The sequence below is a fragment of the Rhinopithecus roxellana genome, chromosome 3 (assembly GCF_007565055.1).
Source record: "Rhinopithecus roxellana isolate Shanxi Qingling chromosome 3, ASM756505v1, whole genome shotgun sequence".
Classification (NCBI taxonomy): Eukaryota; Metazoa; Chordata; class Mammalia; order Primates; family Cercopithecidae; genus Rhinopithecus; species Rhinopithecus roxellana.
In genome coordinates this window covers 173237489-173250830 of record NC_044551.1, presented here as the reverse complement: position 1 = coordinate 173250830, position 13342 = coordinate 173237489, and the positions used below count along the sequence as shown (strand labels likewise).

The 13342-nt window shown below is 51.1% G+C and overlaps 1 protein-coding gene across 1 annotated transcript in view; it reads right to left on the bottom strand.

Moving 5' to 3' along the window:
* The window catches only part of STK10 (serine/threonine kinase 10), a 153707-nt gene extending 144082 nt beyond the window's left edge, over positions 1 to 9625 (bottom strand). The window contains exon 1 of the mRNA XM_010373315.2: positions 9142 to 9625. Within this exon, the coding sequence (XP_010371617.1) occupies positions 9142 to 9297 (156 nt within the window). The 5' untranslated portion in view covers positions 9298 to 9625. The remainder of the gene's footprint in view (positions 1 to 9141) is intronic.
* Between the last annotated feature and the right edge of the window lie 3717 nt (positions 9626 to 13342).

Below are 13342 nucleotides of genomic sequence, written 5' to 3'. Positions count from 1 at the left end.
GGGAGAGTCCTGGATGGAGGGCGGGTCCATCTGTTTGTTTCGATCCCTTCCCCCACGCTTGCTTTCGCATCAGCCAAAACAAATTCCCCGAACGGCCAGTGCAAAATCAGACCCACAGGGCTGCGGGCACGGCCCCACGCAGAATCCGGCCCCCTTGAAGGGCATCATCCACAGGAAGTTCAGACCCCCTTGGATTGGGGGCTGAGTCACGAGTCAGAAACCCACTCACAATAGCATGGACTTGGGTTTAAAAATACTTGGCTGAGCGGAAACAAGGTTACTGCCTGGGGCCAGATCTCTTTCCGGAGGAGGAGGGGAGCACTGAGACCTTCCCCATTCCCAGAGGAAGTGGAAACCCAGGCTTTCCATCTAGTAGGCAGGAGAGGAGGTGAAAGGAGAAGGCTGTGGCTCAAGGACCGGCAAGAAGGCCTGGGAGGGTTCCTACCTCACTTAACCTGGGCTTCCTCTCAGCCAGGCAGGGAGGGCAGAATGTCACATCATTCCTAAAGCCAGCACACGGCAGAGGCACCCAAGATCTGAGTAGCAGCTGCCAAGGCCCCCTGCGCGCTTGAGGTGTTAAGAGGACTTGGGGATTGGCCCTCAGCAATAGCAAGAGACAAAGTGGACCTGTATTAATTTATCTCATTTTATTTTTAAAATCACCCTCAAATAGGCATATGCTTTGACCTAGTAATTCCCTTTGAAAGTCCAGCCTAGGCCAGGCACGGTGGCTCACGCCTGTAATCCCAACACTTTGGGAGGCCGAGGTGGGCAGATCACCAGAAGTCAGGAGTTCAAGACCAGCCTGCACAACATGGCAAAATCCCGTCTCTACTAAAAAATAGAAAAATTAGCCGGGCATGGTGGCAGGCGCCTATAATCCCAGCTACTTGGGAGGCCAGTGCAGGAGAAGTGCTTGAACCTGGGAAGTGGAGGTTGCAGTGAGCCGAGATCGTTCATGCCACTGCACTCCAGCCTGGGCGACAGAGCAAGACTTCGTCTCAAAAAAAAAAAAAACAAGAAAGTATAGCCTAAAAAGTAAATTAAAATACAGCAACAGCTGGGTGCAGTGGCTCACGCCTGTAATCCCAGCACTTTGGGAGGCCGAGGCAAGCGGATCGCTTGAGGTCAGGAGTTCAAGACCAGGCTGGCCGATATGGTGAAACCCCGTCTCTACTAAAAATACAAAAAAAAATTAGCCGGGCGTGGTGGCACACACCTGTAATCCCAGCTACTCAGGAGGCTGAGGCAGGAGAATCACTTGAACCCAGAAAGCAGAGGTTTCAGTGAGCTGAGATTGCACCACCGCACTCAGCCTGGGCGACAGAGTAAGACTGTCTAAAATAAAATACAGCAAGAACGCTACAAAACTGTTCATCAAGATACAGTCAGCTCTGTGAGAACCCTTATTTTGAACCTGCCAACTTTGCTCCAACACCATTGACATACCAGGGAGTGATTCTGCTATAATGCTAAGGTCATGTTTGGTTACATATAGAAACAGCAAGTGAAAGCCATAGATGAATGCAGAAAACTGCACTGACTCGGGTGTTGAAGGAATGCACAAAACACACAGGCACACACCTCTGACATCCATCAACCACCTCTAAGCCACACCCATGTGCATCTGCTATCAGATTGCACGCACACCTCCTTCCACAGCGCCCTACGCTGCTGCCTTCCCAGCACCCACGTCCACCCACGTGGTGCATCTTTTTTCAGATAAAATGCCTATGTACCGCAGCATGTGTGTATTTCTTCTCTGAGTAATTTGCGTAAAACTGCACTATTGGTTTTGAGATTTTGAACTTTTTTTAAGAGGTGCCACTGATGAAGTTTTTGAGTGCTGTGCCCTCAACCCCATTTTTCCCGTAAGGCCTCTAGTTTTTACTGCATGATATTATACAGCTCTGTGATTTTTACAAAGACATAATTGTCTTCTATTACATATTAAGTAAAGCACCTAGCACAGTGCCTGGCATACAATTATTTAATCTATTTTACTTTTTTTTTTTTTTTTTTTGAGACAGAGTCTCCCTCTGTCACTGAGGCTGGAGAACAGTGACACAATCTTGGCTCACTGCAACCTCCACCTCCCAGGTACAAGAGATTCTCTTGCCTCACTCTCCCTGAGTAGCTGAGATTACAGGCACCCACCACCATGCCAGGCTAATTTTTGTATTTTTAGTAGAGAGGGGGTTTCGCCATGTTGGCCAGGCTGGTCTCAAACTCCTGACCTCAGGTGATCCTCCCGCCTCAGGAGGTGGAGGTTGCAGTAAGTCAAGATCGCGCCATTGCACTCCAGCCTGGGTGACAGAGCAAGACTCTGTCTAAAAGAAAAAAAAAAGCCGGGCACGGTGGCTCAAGCCTGTAATCCCAGCACTTTGGGAGGCCGAGACAGGCGGATCACGAGGTCAGGAGATCGAGACCATCCTGGCTAACACGGTGAAACCCCATCTCTACTAAAAAAATACAAAAAACTAGCCGGGCGAGGTGGCAGGCGCCTGTAGTCCCAGCTACTCGGGAGGCTGAGGCAGGAGAATGGCGTAAACCCGGGAGGCGGAGCTTACAGTGAGCTGAGATCCGGCCACTGCACTCCAGCCCGGACGACAGAGCCAGACTCTGTCTCACAAAAAAAAAAAAAAAAAAAAGCTTAAAAACAACAAAAAATCAAAACCAGAGCAATTTTCTAGTTTTGTTTTGTTTTGTTTTGAGACAGGGTCTCAGGGTCTCATTCTGTTGCCCAGGCTGGAGTGCACAGGCGTGAGCACAGTGGCTCACTGCAACTTCTGCCTCCCAAGCTCAAGTAATCCTCCCACCTCAGCCTCCTGCGTAGCTGGGACCACAGGCGCATGTCACCACGCCCAGCTAATTTTTTTTGAGACGGAGCTTCGCTCTTTCACCCGGGCTGGTTTGCAGTGGCACGATCTTGGCTCACTGCAACCTCCACCTTCCAATTTCAAGCGATTCTCTTGCCTCAGCCTCCGGAGTAGCTGGGATTACAGGCGCCCGCCACCGCGCCTGGCTAATTTTTGTATTTTCAGTAGAGACGGGGTTTCACCATGTTGTCCAGGCTGGTCTTGAACTCCTGACCTCAGGTGATCTGCCTGCCTCGGCCTCCCAAAGTGCAGAGATTACAGGTGTGAGCCACCATGCCCGGCCAATTTTTTGTATTTTTCATGGAGATCGGGTTTCGTCATGTTCCTCAGGCTGGAAAGCAGTATTTTTTTTTTTTTCTGAGATGGAGTCTTGCTCTGTTGCCCAGGCTGGAGTGCAGCGGCGCAATCTCGGCTCACTGCAAGCTCTACCTCCTGGGTTCATGCCATTCTCCTGCCTCAGCCTCCTGAGTAGCTGGGACTACAGGCGCCCGCCACCACGCCCAGCTAATTTTTACTATTTTAGTAGAGACAGGGTTTCACCGTGTTAGCCAAGATGGTCTCAATCTGCTGACCTTGTGACCCACCCACCTCAGCCTCCCAAAGTGCTGGGATTATAGGCGTGAGCCACTATGCCCGGCCAACAAAGCAATTTTTAAGAAGGATACCAGGCTCAGTGGCTCATACCTATAATCCCAGCACTTTGGATGGCTGAGGCAGGAGGATCACTTGAGCCTAGGAGTTCAAGACCAACCTGGACAATAGAGCGAGACCCCATCTCCACAAAAAATTTAAAAACTAGCCAGGTGTGGTGGCGTGTGCCTGTAGTCCCAACTACTCTAGCGGCTAAGACAGGAGGATCCCTTGAGCCCAGGAGTTCGAGGCGGAAGTGAGCAGTGATGGTGCCACTGCACTCCAATCCTTGCAACAGAGTAAGACACTATCTCCAAAAAGAAACAAAAAGAAGCAGAAAAATCGTCTCAGCCTGTTAACCCAACTCCTTTCATTTCTCTATGTTCCCTGTCCACAACGGGTGCATGAGTACCTGTGCTGCCTACTGCTATGACAGCAAGCACACCCCACTAAAGTCAGCTCTTCCCACTCAACCTATCACCTTTTACCCTTTCCACCTCCTCTTCAAAATGAAGATTTTCAGTGATAAGAATTTTGAAACCATACAGCTTGTAAACTTTACTTTGGTTTTGGTTTTGTTTTGTTTTGTTTTGTTTTTTGAGACAAAGAGTCTCACTCTGTTCTCCAGGCTGGAGTGCCAGTGGCACAATCTCTGCTCTCTGCAACCTCTGCCTCCCAGATTCAAGCAATTCTCCTGCCCCAGCCTCCCGAGTAGCTGGGATTACAGGTTTACAGGCGTGTGCCACCACGCCCAGCTAATTTTTTGTATTTTTAGTAGAGATGGGGTTTTACCATGTTGGCCAGGTTGGTCTTGAACTCCTGACGTCAAGTGATCCACCAGCCTCGGCCTCCCACAAGTGCTGGGATTGCAGCCTGCTTTGTATTCTAGTAATTAACTAGGAATGGTTTTCTTTTGAAACCAATTTGTAGGAATAGTTTTCTTTTGAAACCATTTGCATTCACACAGGCACTGGGTGAGAATGAGCTTGACTTTGCACAAAATCAATCCTATCCTCCCCTCTTTTTCTCCTGAGGCAGACAGATTAAGGTTTATCAGGGAGAGGAGGAAAAAGAGGTTTGATATCTTGGAGACCGCTAACTTGAAGACTCTCTGGAATCAGAGAGTCCTCTCCTGACACTGTTGACAAATTCAGACTTCTAAGGCCCAGAAAGACCTCAGGAAGCCTTCAACACTTAGGCTGTCAGAAGAAAAACAGCGCTGCTGGCAGTCCCTCCTCAGCGCCCTACCAATTGCTTTCTCAGGTGCCGTGTCAAAATGGAATCTCTGGTTCCAGCCATAAAACCAAGATGGAATTTTTCGTTTGGGTTACTTCAGTGACCAGGCCAGGGAACAACCAAGTAGGTAGGAGTCGTGGTCCTTGATTACAAGGGTCTTTAGTAAAAGCGATACCTGCTTCGACTTCAAGCAGGAGGGGTGAGTAAACAGCACCTCTTGAGTAGGCAGCCTGGGTGACGGGATCTCTGATCCAGGATGGGTCTTCCTTAGCTGGTGACTAAGGAAAAAAGGTTCAACTGAAGCCCAGAGCCCTGGGTTCTAGTCCCTTCTCTTCTCTGGGCACCAGGGCATACAGGGTTGGCTTACGTCAGAGCATGCAAAGGCCAAGTAGGTAACAGAATAGATTGTTAGGTCTATCAGCCATCACACCACTCTCTTGGTCTGGCTCTCCCTTAATTAAAAGAAATCGTGGATTCAGAGGTAGGTGGAGAGGGCTGTGGTGGAGCCAGCTCACAACTTCGAGAATTAAAGTCACTTTTTGTTGTCGTTTTTGAGATGGAGTCTCCCTCTGTCCCCCAGGTTTGAGTGCAGTGGCGCAATCTCAGCTCACTGCAACCTCTGCCTCAAGGGTTCAAGCAATTCTCCTGCCTCAGCCTCCCAAGTAGCTGAGATTATAGGCATGTGCCACTACACCCGGCTAATTTTTTATTTTTGCATTTTTAATAGAGATGGGGTTTCGCCATGTTGCCCCAGCTGGTCTCAAACTCCTAACCTCAAGTGATCCACCCACCTCGGCCTCCTGAAGTGCTAGGATTACAGGAGTGAGCCATAGCGTCTGGCCCTGGAGTCACTTTTTTAAAAACTGACTTTCCACATGCTTTGGAGAACCAAGAGGAGACAGTACAGATTGTGAATTGGATGAGCTCCCTTGTATGAAACTTTCAGAGTAGCAGGGGAGTTATTAGGGACTAAAGCAGGAGGAAACACAACTGAAAATGACAAGGGGAAATCTTACCAGCATAAAAGCAAAGTTCTGCATTTCAGTTTAAAGGAAGATGAACCCTGTGAAGCCAGGATACATTGCAGGGAATGGGACAAGAATGCAATTGAAAGCCCCTAACGGAGAAAAAAAAAAGCCCATACGTTTGTTTTGTTTTGTTTTGTTTTGTTTTGTTTTGTTTTTGAGATGGAGTCTCACTCTGTTGCCAGGCTGGAGTGCAGTGGTGGTATCTCGGCTCACTGCAACCTCCGTCTCCCGGGTTCAAGCAATTCTCTTGCCTCAGCCTCCTGAGTAGCTGGAATTACAGGCACGCATCACCATTCCCAGATAATTTTTTTTTTTTTTTTTTGAGACGGAGTCTTGCTCTGTCGCCTGGGCTGGAGTGCAGTGGCCAGATCTCAGCTCACTGCAAGCTCCGCCTCCCGGGTTCACGCCATTCTCCTGACTCAGCCTCCCGTGTAGCTGGGACTACAGGCGCCCGCCACCTCGCCCAGCTAGTTTTTTTTTTTGTATTTTTTAGTAGAGACGGGGTTTCACCGTATTAGCCAGGATGGTCTTGATCTTCTGACCTCGTGATCCGCCCGTCTCGGCCTCCCAAAGTGCTGGGATTACAGGCTTGAGCCACCGCGCCCAGCCCAGCTAATTTTTGTATTTTTAGTAAAGACGAGCTTCACCATGTTGGCCAGGATGGTCTCAATCTCCTGACTCGTGATCCGCCCGCCTCGGCCTCCCAACGTGCTAGGATTACAGGGGTGAGCCACTGCACCCAGCCAAAAAACCCATGTTTAAAAGCATACACTAAAAACACCAACTGAGCCTTCTGGAGAAAGTGGGTCCTGTGGTGAGCTGACCAAGGGTCCAGCTGCCCTCACGGTAGTCAGAACACAGCTGCAGGAGCAGGCTCTAAGACAGTCAAGGACACTAGCAGTGTCCAGGGAGAGGTGCAAGGCTGAGGACCATTCTCCGGTGCCACTAGGAGGAAGATGCAGCTCTGAGGAGAATAAAGAAAAGATATGCTGAGGAGAGGGTGAGCTACCTGCCCTCAAATATGGGCAAGGCCCTCAGGCAAAGGAGGTCAGCAAATCGGGCAGTCCAAAAGCACTGCCTCTCGGATCACAAGACCTCTCCCCACCCCGAACAGGAAGTGTGGGCTCAGAGAGGAGGTGGTAAGGTAACAAAAGAGGCACCAGGCCAGGCTCAGTGGCTCACGCCTGTAATCCCAGCACTTTGGGAGGTCAACACGGGTGGATCACTTGAGGTCAGGAGTTCGAGACCAGCTTAGACAACATGGTGAAACCCCATCTCTACTAAAAATAAAAAAATTAGCCAGGTGTGGTGGCGTGTGCCTGTAATCCCAGCTACTTGGGAGGCTGAGGTAGGAGAATCACTTGAACCCAGGAAGTGAAGGTTGCAGTGAGGGCCAAGATCGAACCACTGCACTCCAGCTTGGGCAAGAGAGTGAGATACCGTCTCAAAGAAAAAAAAAAAAAAAGGCCGGGCGCGGTGGCTCAAGCCTGTAATCCCAGCACTTTGGGAGGCCGAGACGGGCGGATCACGAGGTCAGGAGATCGAGACCATCCTGGCTAATACGGTGAAACCCCGTCTCTACTAAAAAATACAAAAAAAAAAACTAGCCGGGCGAGGTGGCGGGCGCCTGTAGTCCCAGCTACTCGGGAGGCTGAGACAGGAGAATGGCGTGAATCCGGGAGGCGGAGCTTGCAGTGAGCTGAGAGCCGGCCACTGCACTCCAGCCTGGGCGGCAGAGCAAGACTCCGTCTCAAAAAAAAAAAAAAAAAAGAGGCACCAGGTGGGCCTGGTTGGTCTCAAAATTGCCACCGCTCCAGGTCAGGCAGGGTGACTCACGCCTGTAATCCCAACACTTTGGGAGGCTGAAACGATCTGACTTCATGAGCTCAGGAGTTCAGGACAAGCCTGGGCAACGTGGCGAAAACCTAGCTCTACAAAAAATAGAAAAATTAGCCGGGTTGTGGTGTGCACCTGTAGACCTAGCTACTCGGGAGGCTGAGGCAGGAGAACCACTTGAGACCAGGAGGCAGACGTTGCAGTGAACCGAATCATGCCGCTGCACTCCAGACTGAGCAACAGAGGGAAACCCTGTCTCAAAAAAAAGAAGAAAAAGGAAAAAACTGCCACCACTCCAAGCCTCTAGGGCAGTACTTATCAAACCTATTTGCTTAGGAATCACCTGGGATCTTATTAAAATGCAGACTCTAATTCAGCAGTCTGGGTTGGGCCTGAGATTGTTCACTTCTATCAAGCTCCCAAATGATGCTATCGTAACACTGGTCATCTAGGAATTACCCTGGTAACTAGGCGATAGACTACTTTCAAGTCAGAGAAGGCTGGAGAAGCCTTCTCTGTGGTCCAGCCTCATAGAAGGGCAATCCTAGGGTCCGAGTGGCCTACAAGCCACAGGAGCCCCAAGGAGGAGGACAGTGGCTTAGGAGAGAGGTGGTCTCCTGGAGGTATACGCCAATTTAACAAGAAGGAGTCTCCAGTAAAAATTTTCTTAGGGGAAAGGGGGGAGTCAAGCTGTAGGTGTTCGCTCCCTTAAACAACTCAGCACCTCAAAATTAGCTCTCAGGAGCAGAAACTAACGTCCTGCTGCCACACTTCTCTACACAAAAATCAGCTCTGCCCCACCCACTCCACAAAAGCTCTCTGCCGCGTCTTCCTCTAGGGGAGAGGTGACTGCAGGCTGGGAGACTCCCCAGCTGTGACTCAGACCGACGGAATCAAATCTGTTCCCCGAGGCTCGGCATTCACCAGATCCTGACCTCCCCCTCTGCCCGGCCCCAACCCACCTTTCCAAGCCCCACCTCTCTCACTCCAGGGGCCACCCCTCGCCCACCCCACTTCCCTGTCTCTGGCTCATCTTCAGATGTGTCCCCAGCTCCCAACCCTTCCAAGCGCAGCCGAGTTTCTCGGTCCACATCGCCTCGATATTCCCACAGCATCTGTGTGGGCTCTCTTAAAAAAAAAAAAAAAAAAGTGTGTGCCCCTATCGCCGTTTTACGGAAGGTCCCTGGAAGGTTCCTCGAGTGGCCCTCTCAGATGCTGAGGTCCTGTCAGCGCCCCTTTGTCTCCCCGTGCGGCGCCGAGCGCAGTGCAGGACACACAGGAAGTGCTCCGAAACAGGGCTAAGGTGGGGGCAGCAGCCGTGCCCGGAGGGGGCGCTCAGAGCGCAGGGACTCGGCCGGGCCGAGTGCCGTTCCCCGCAAAAAACAAGAGTCACCGGCATGAGGGCCAGAGACCCCGAGTTCAGAGCCAGGCAGCCCTCGGAGCCGGAGCCGGGCTGGCCGGGGCCGGGGCGGGCATTCCTTCCTTCCGGAGCCCCTCGACGCGCGTCCGGCCACCCACCTCAGCGCCCTCACCTTGTAAACCTTGCCGAAGGCGCCGTCGCCCAGCTCGCCCACGATCTCCCACACCTCGTTGGGGTCCAGGTCGCGGCGGACGTGCTCATATTCGCGGGACTTTCTCTTCTCGAAGGTAGACAGGCGCAGGATGCGGCGGAAATTGGCAAAAGCCATGGCCGGGGGCGCGGTGGCGCCGGCTCGGGCTCGGGCTCGGGCTCGGGCTTGGGCTGTGGCTTCGGCGGCCGCGAGGAGAAGGAGGAGGAGGAGTTGGCGGGCGCCGCGGCTCTCGGGGTTCTCCCCAGACCCGCCCTTCCCTGCAGCCCGGCCCCGGTCAAGTGTGCCCTGGGCAGCGCCGCGCCGGGAACACCCGGAACCGCGCAGGCGGCGGCGTCCCCGCCCCCGCCCTGTCCGGTCCCCGGGGCCGCCTCCCTTGTGCCGGCCCCGCAGCCCCCGCCCGGCGCAGCCCTGCCTGCGAGAGCCTCGGACCCGTTCCGGGGGACCGTCCCCGCGCCCGCCCAGCGGCCGGGCTCCACCTGCCGCTCCCCGGCAGAGCCCCGAGACCCCCTAATTGGCTGCGGGCGCTCCCCGGCTCCGCCCGTCGCCGCAGGGCACTCTGGAAACTGTAGTCCCCGCACACCACGCGCCGCAAGCCGCGGGCTGGGCTTTGGAGAAGCTTCGGGGACCGCTCGGTGGGACCGCTCATGGACTTAGCAGCCCTCCCGCCGCGCCGCGTGGCTCCCAGAACTTTTGTGGGAGCGAAGGGGACGGCGACTTGGCATTTCGCGAGAGCCCACGGATCGTTGTCAGCGCCCAGAAGGTGAACCTGCACTCGTTCATTTAATCCTCCCGCAGCTATCCCGCGAAGCTGCCCTCGCCCCCACTTTTCCTATGGGGACGCCGGCAGGCGAGGGCAGTCGCCCCGGGCACACACGCTGGCTGCTCGTCTGCTGCGGGTTCCTCGGCGCGGTGCTGCCTCCTAGTGTGCGACGGGCAGCGCCTGTGGAGCCGCGGCCAGTCCCTGCAGGCCCCGGCTTCCTGGCGCGGTCCTGCTTTCCAGGGACTCCCCGTCCGCGATCCACAAACCTGCCATGATTAAAGGGCTGGAAGAAAGAGCTCCTTTGGCACTGATTTATCTTATGCTTCATGATGGGTTTGCAGATGTATTTGCATATTAAATAAAAACTTTATTCCAATTTTTAATTTCCTGGTTTCAAAAAAGATGAGCGCACTACATACAGATCAAACTAAAGTCTTCTTTGAGCACCTTTCACGATCCTGGCCACCTGAGTCACTTCACTGCTACTGTTGCCTGTTTGTCCTATAAACGGTTATAACATGCTTTTACCTGAATCTAAGGAGAGTGCTGGGGGGCGGGCAGTCTGCAAGGCTTATTATTTGGACCCTGTGTCATAAACAAGTTGAGTCTTCGCGAATGTCACACTTCAGTAGCTCCAACCCCAGAGAATGGCTGCGTTGAGGTATTTTCGCCCCTTCTTCGGTGCTTTGTTCGAAAATATCTCTTGAGCAGCCTTCAAACACCAAGCATGGTTTTCCACTGGGAAAGCCAGCTAAAGAAGCCTGCGATGCTGGTAGTGGTCGGCGCAGAGGGTGTCCTGACTGAAGGTTGCTAAGCCGTTCGGAATGTTTCCACAGCTGCAGGAGTGCCTGGAATTGTAGAGGATCTTTAAAAGAAGGAAATGCTGCTCATCGCTGACCGTTCTCATTGAGTTAGGCGCTGTCTGAACCTCCCAGAACATGCTGAAAGGCAGGTCTTTCATTTGTTTCAGACCATTTGGCCAACTAACCATACGAAGCGGGTGGGGAGACCAAGAAGGTTGCTTCCGTACTAGGAGATGAAGGCTCTGACTCCCCAGAAGCTGTAGGCCTGGAGGGCTGTGAAGGTCAGAGGTCTCTGACCAGCTCTAAGAGCTCCAGAAGACAGAGAGAGAGAGAGACAAGAAAAAAAGGAGGAAAGGAAAGGAGGGAGGGAGGGAGGGAAAGAAAAATGGAGAGGTTCATTCATTCAATAACATTAAGTGAAAGAAGCCAGACACAGAAGGTCCTGTGTTCTATAAATTTCCATTTATATGAAATGTCTAGAAAAGGCAAATCCATACAGACAGAAAGTAGATTAATGGTTGCCTGGAACAGGGTATGAAATGGGAATTAACTGTACATGAACAATAAACAGTCTAACTGGGGTGATGAAAATGTTCTCAAACTGCACAATGGTGACAATTTCATAACTTGGTAAATTTGCCAAAAATAACTGAATTTCAAACTTTCATTTTTGTAAATAAATGAATTTTATGTGTAAATTATACCTCAATAGCATTGTAAGAAATACACTGAGGTTCAATAGAATCAAAGCTACTTCTTTGAAATAACTAATAGACAAGACTAGTCAAAGAAAAAGAAAAAAGGGTCGGGCACGGTGGCTCACACCTGTAATCCCAGCACTTTGGGAGGCCAAGCTGGGTGGATCACCTGAGGTTAGGAGTTCAAGACCAGCCTGGCCAACATGGCAAAACCCCAGCTCTACGAAAAATACAAAACTTAGCTGGGCGGGGTGGTGCACGCCTGTAATCTGAGCTACTTGGGAGGCTGAGGCAGAAGAATCACTTGAACCCAGAAGATGGAGGTTGCAGTAAGCCGAGATCATGCCATTGCACTCCAGTCTAAGCAATAGAGCAAGACTCCATCTCAAAAAAAAAAAAAGAAAGAAAAGAAAAAGAAAAAAAAAATTGGTGAAAGAAATATATTCACTGGAAGAAATAAAAATGAAAAGAGAACATAATATTAGATACTGTAGATATTTTGATAATCATAAAGTGATATTTTAGACAAATTTATGTGAATAAATGTTTTAATTTACATAAAATGGGTAATTATTGAGAAGAAAATATAAATGATAGGTAAAAGATAAATAATTTCAATAAGAAATAAAAAATAAACTAGTAACCAATAAAGAAATCAAATCAAGAATCAGGCCGGGCACAGTAGCTCATGCCTGTAATCAACACTTTGAGAGGCTGAGGTTGGTGGATCACCTGAGGTCAGGAGTTCGAGACCAGCCTGGGCAACATGGTGAAACCCCGTCTCTACTAAAAATACAAAAATTAGCTGGGTGTGGTGGTGTGTGCCTGTGGTCCCAGCTACTCATGAGACTCAGGCACGAGAATCCCTTGAACCCAGGAGACGGAGGTTGCAGTGAGCCAAGATCACACCACTGCACTCAAGCCTGGGCAACAGAGTGAGACTCTGTCTCAAAACAAAAACAAACAAACAAAAACCCAAAAACCAACAATGAAAATAAAGAATCAGGCCGGGCGCGGTGGCTCAAGCCTGTAATCCCAGCACTTTGGGAGGCCGAGACGGGCGGATCACGAGGTCAGGAGATCGAGACCATCCTGGCTAACACGGTGAAACCCCGTCTCTACTAAAAAATACAAAAAACTAGCCGGGCGACGTGGTGGGGGCCTGTAGTCCCAGCTACTCAGGAGGCTGAGGCAGGAGAATGGCGTAAACCCGGCAGGCGGAGCTTGCAGTGAGCTGAGATCCGGCCACTGCACTCCAGCGTGGGCGACAGAGCGAGACTCTGTCTCAACAACAAAAAAAAAAAAAAGAAAGAAAGAAAATGAAGGAAATCTGCCAGTTTATTTTATGAGATGAGTTTTACTATTACTAGATAAGGACAGTAAAAGAAAATTGTAAGCCAGGCACAGTGGCTTATACCTGTAATTCCAGCACTTTGGGAGGCTGAGGTGGGAGGATCACTTGAGCCCAGGAGTTTGAGACCAGCCTGGGCTACAAAGTGAGACCCTGTTTCTACAAAAAGCCAAAAAATTAGCCAGGTGTGGTGGTGCACACCGGTGGTCCCAGCTACTCAGTGGGGGGTTGAGGCAGGAGGATTCCTTGAGCCCAGGAGGCCGAGGCTGCAGTGAACAGTGATTTCACCACTGCACTCCAGCCTGGTCTACAGTGAGACCCTGTCTTAAAAAGGAAGGGGAGGAAAGAGAGAGAGAAAAAGAAAATTGTAGATTAATTTCATTTCTTTTTTTCTTTTTTTTTTTTTTAGACAGAGAGTCTCGCTGTGTCGCCAGGCTGGAGTGCGGTGGCGTGATCTCACCTCACTGCAACCCTCTCCTCCCAGATTCAAGCGATTCTCCTGCTTCAGCGTCTCCAGTGGCTGGGACTACAGGCACGTGCCACCATGCCC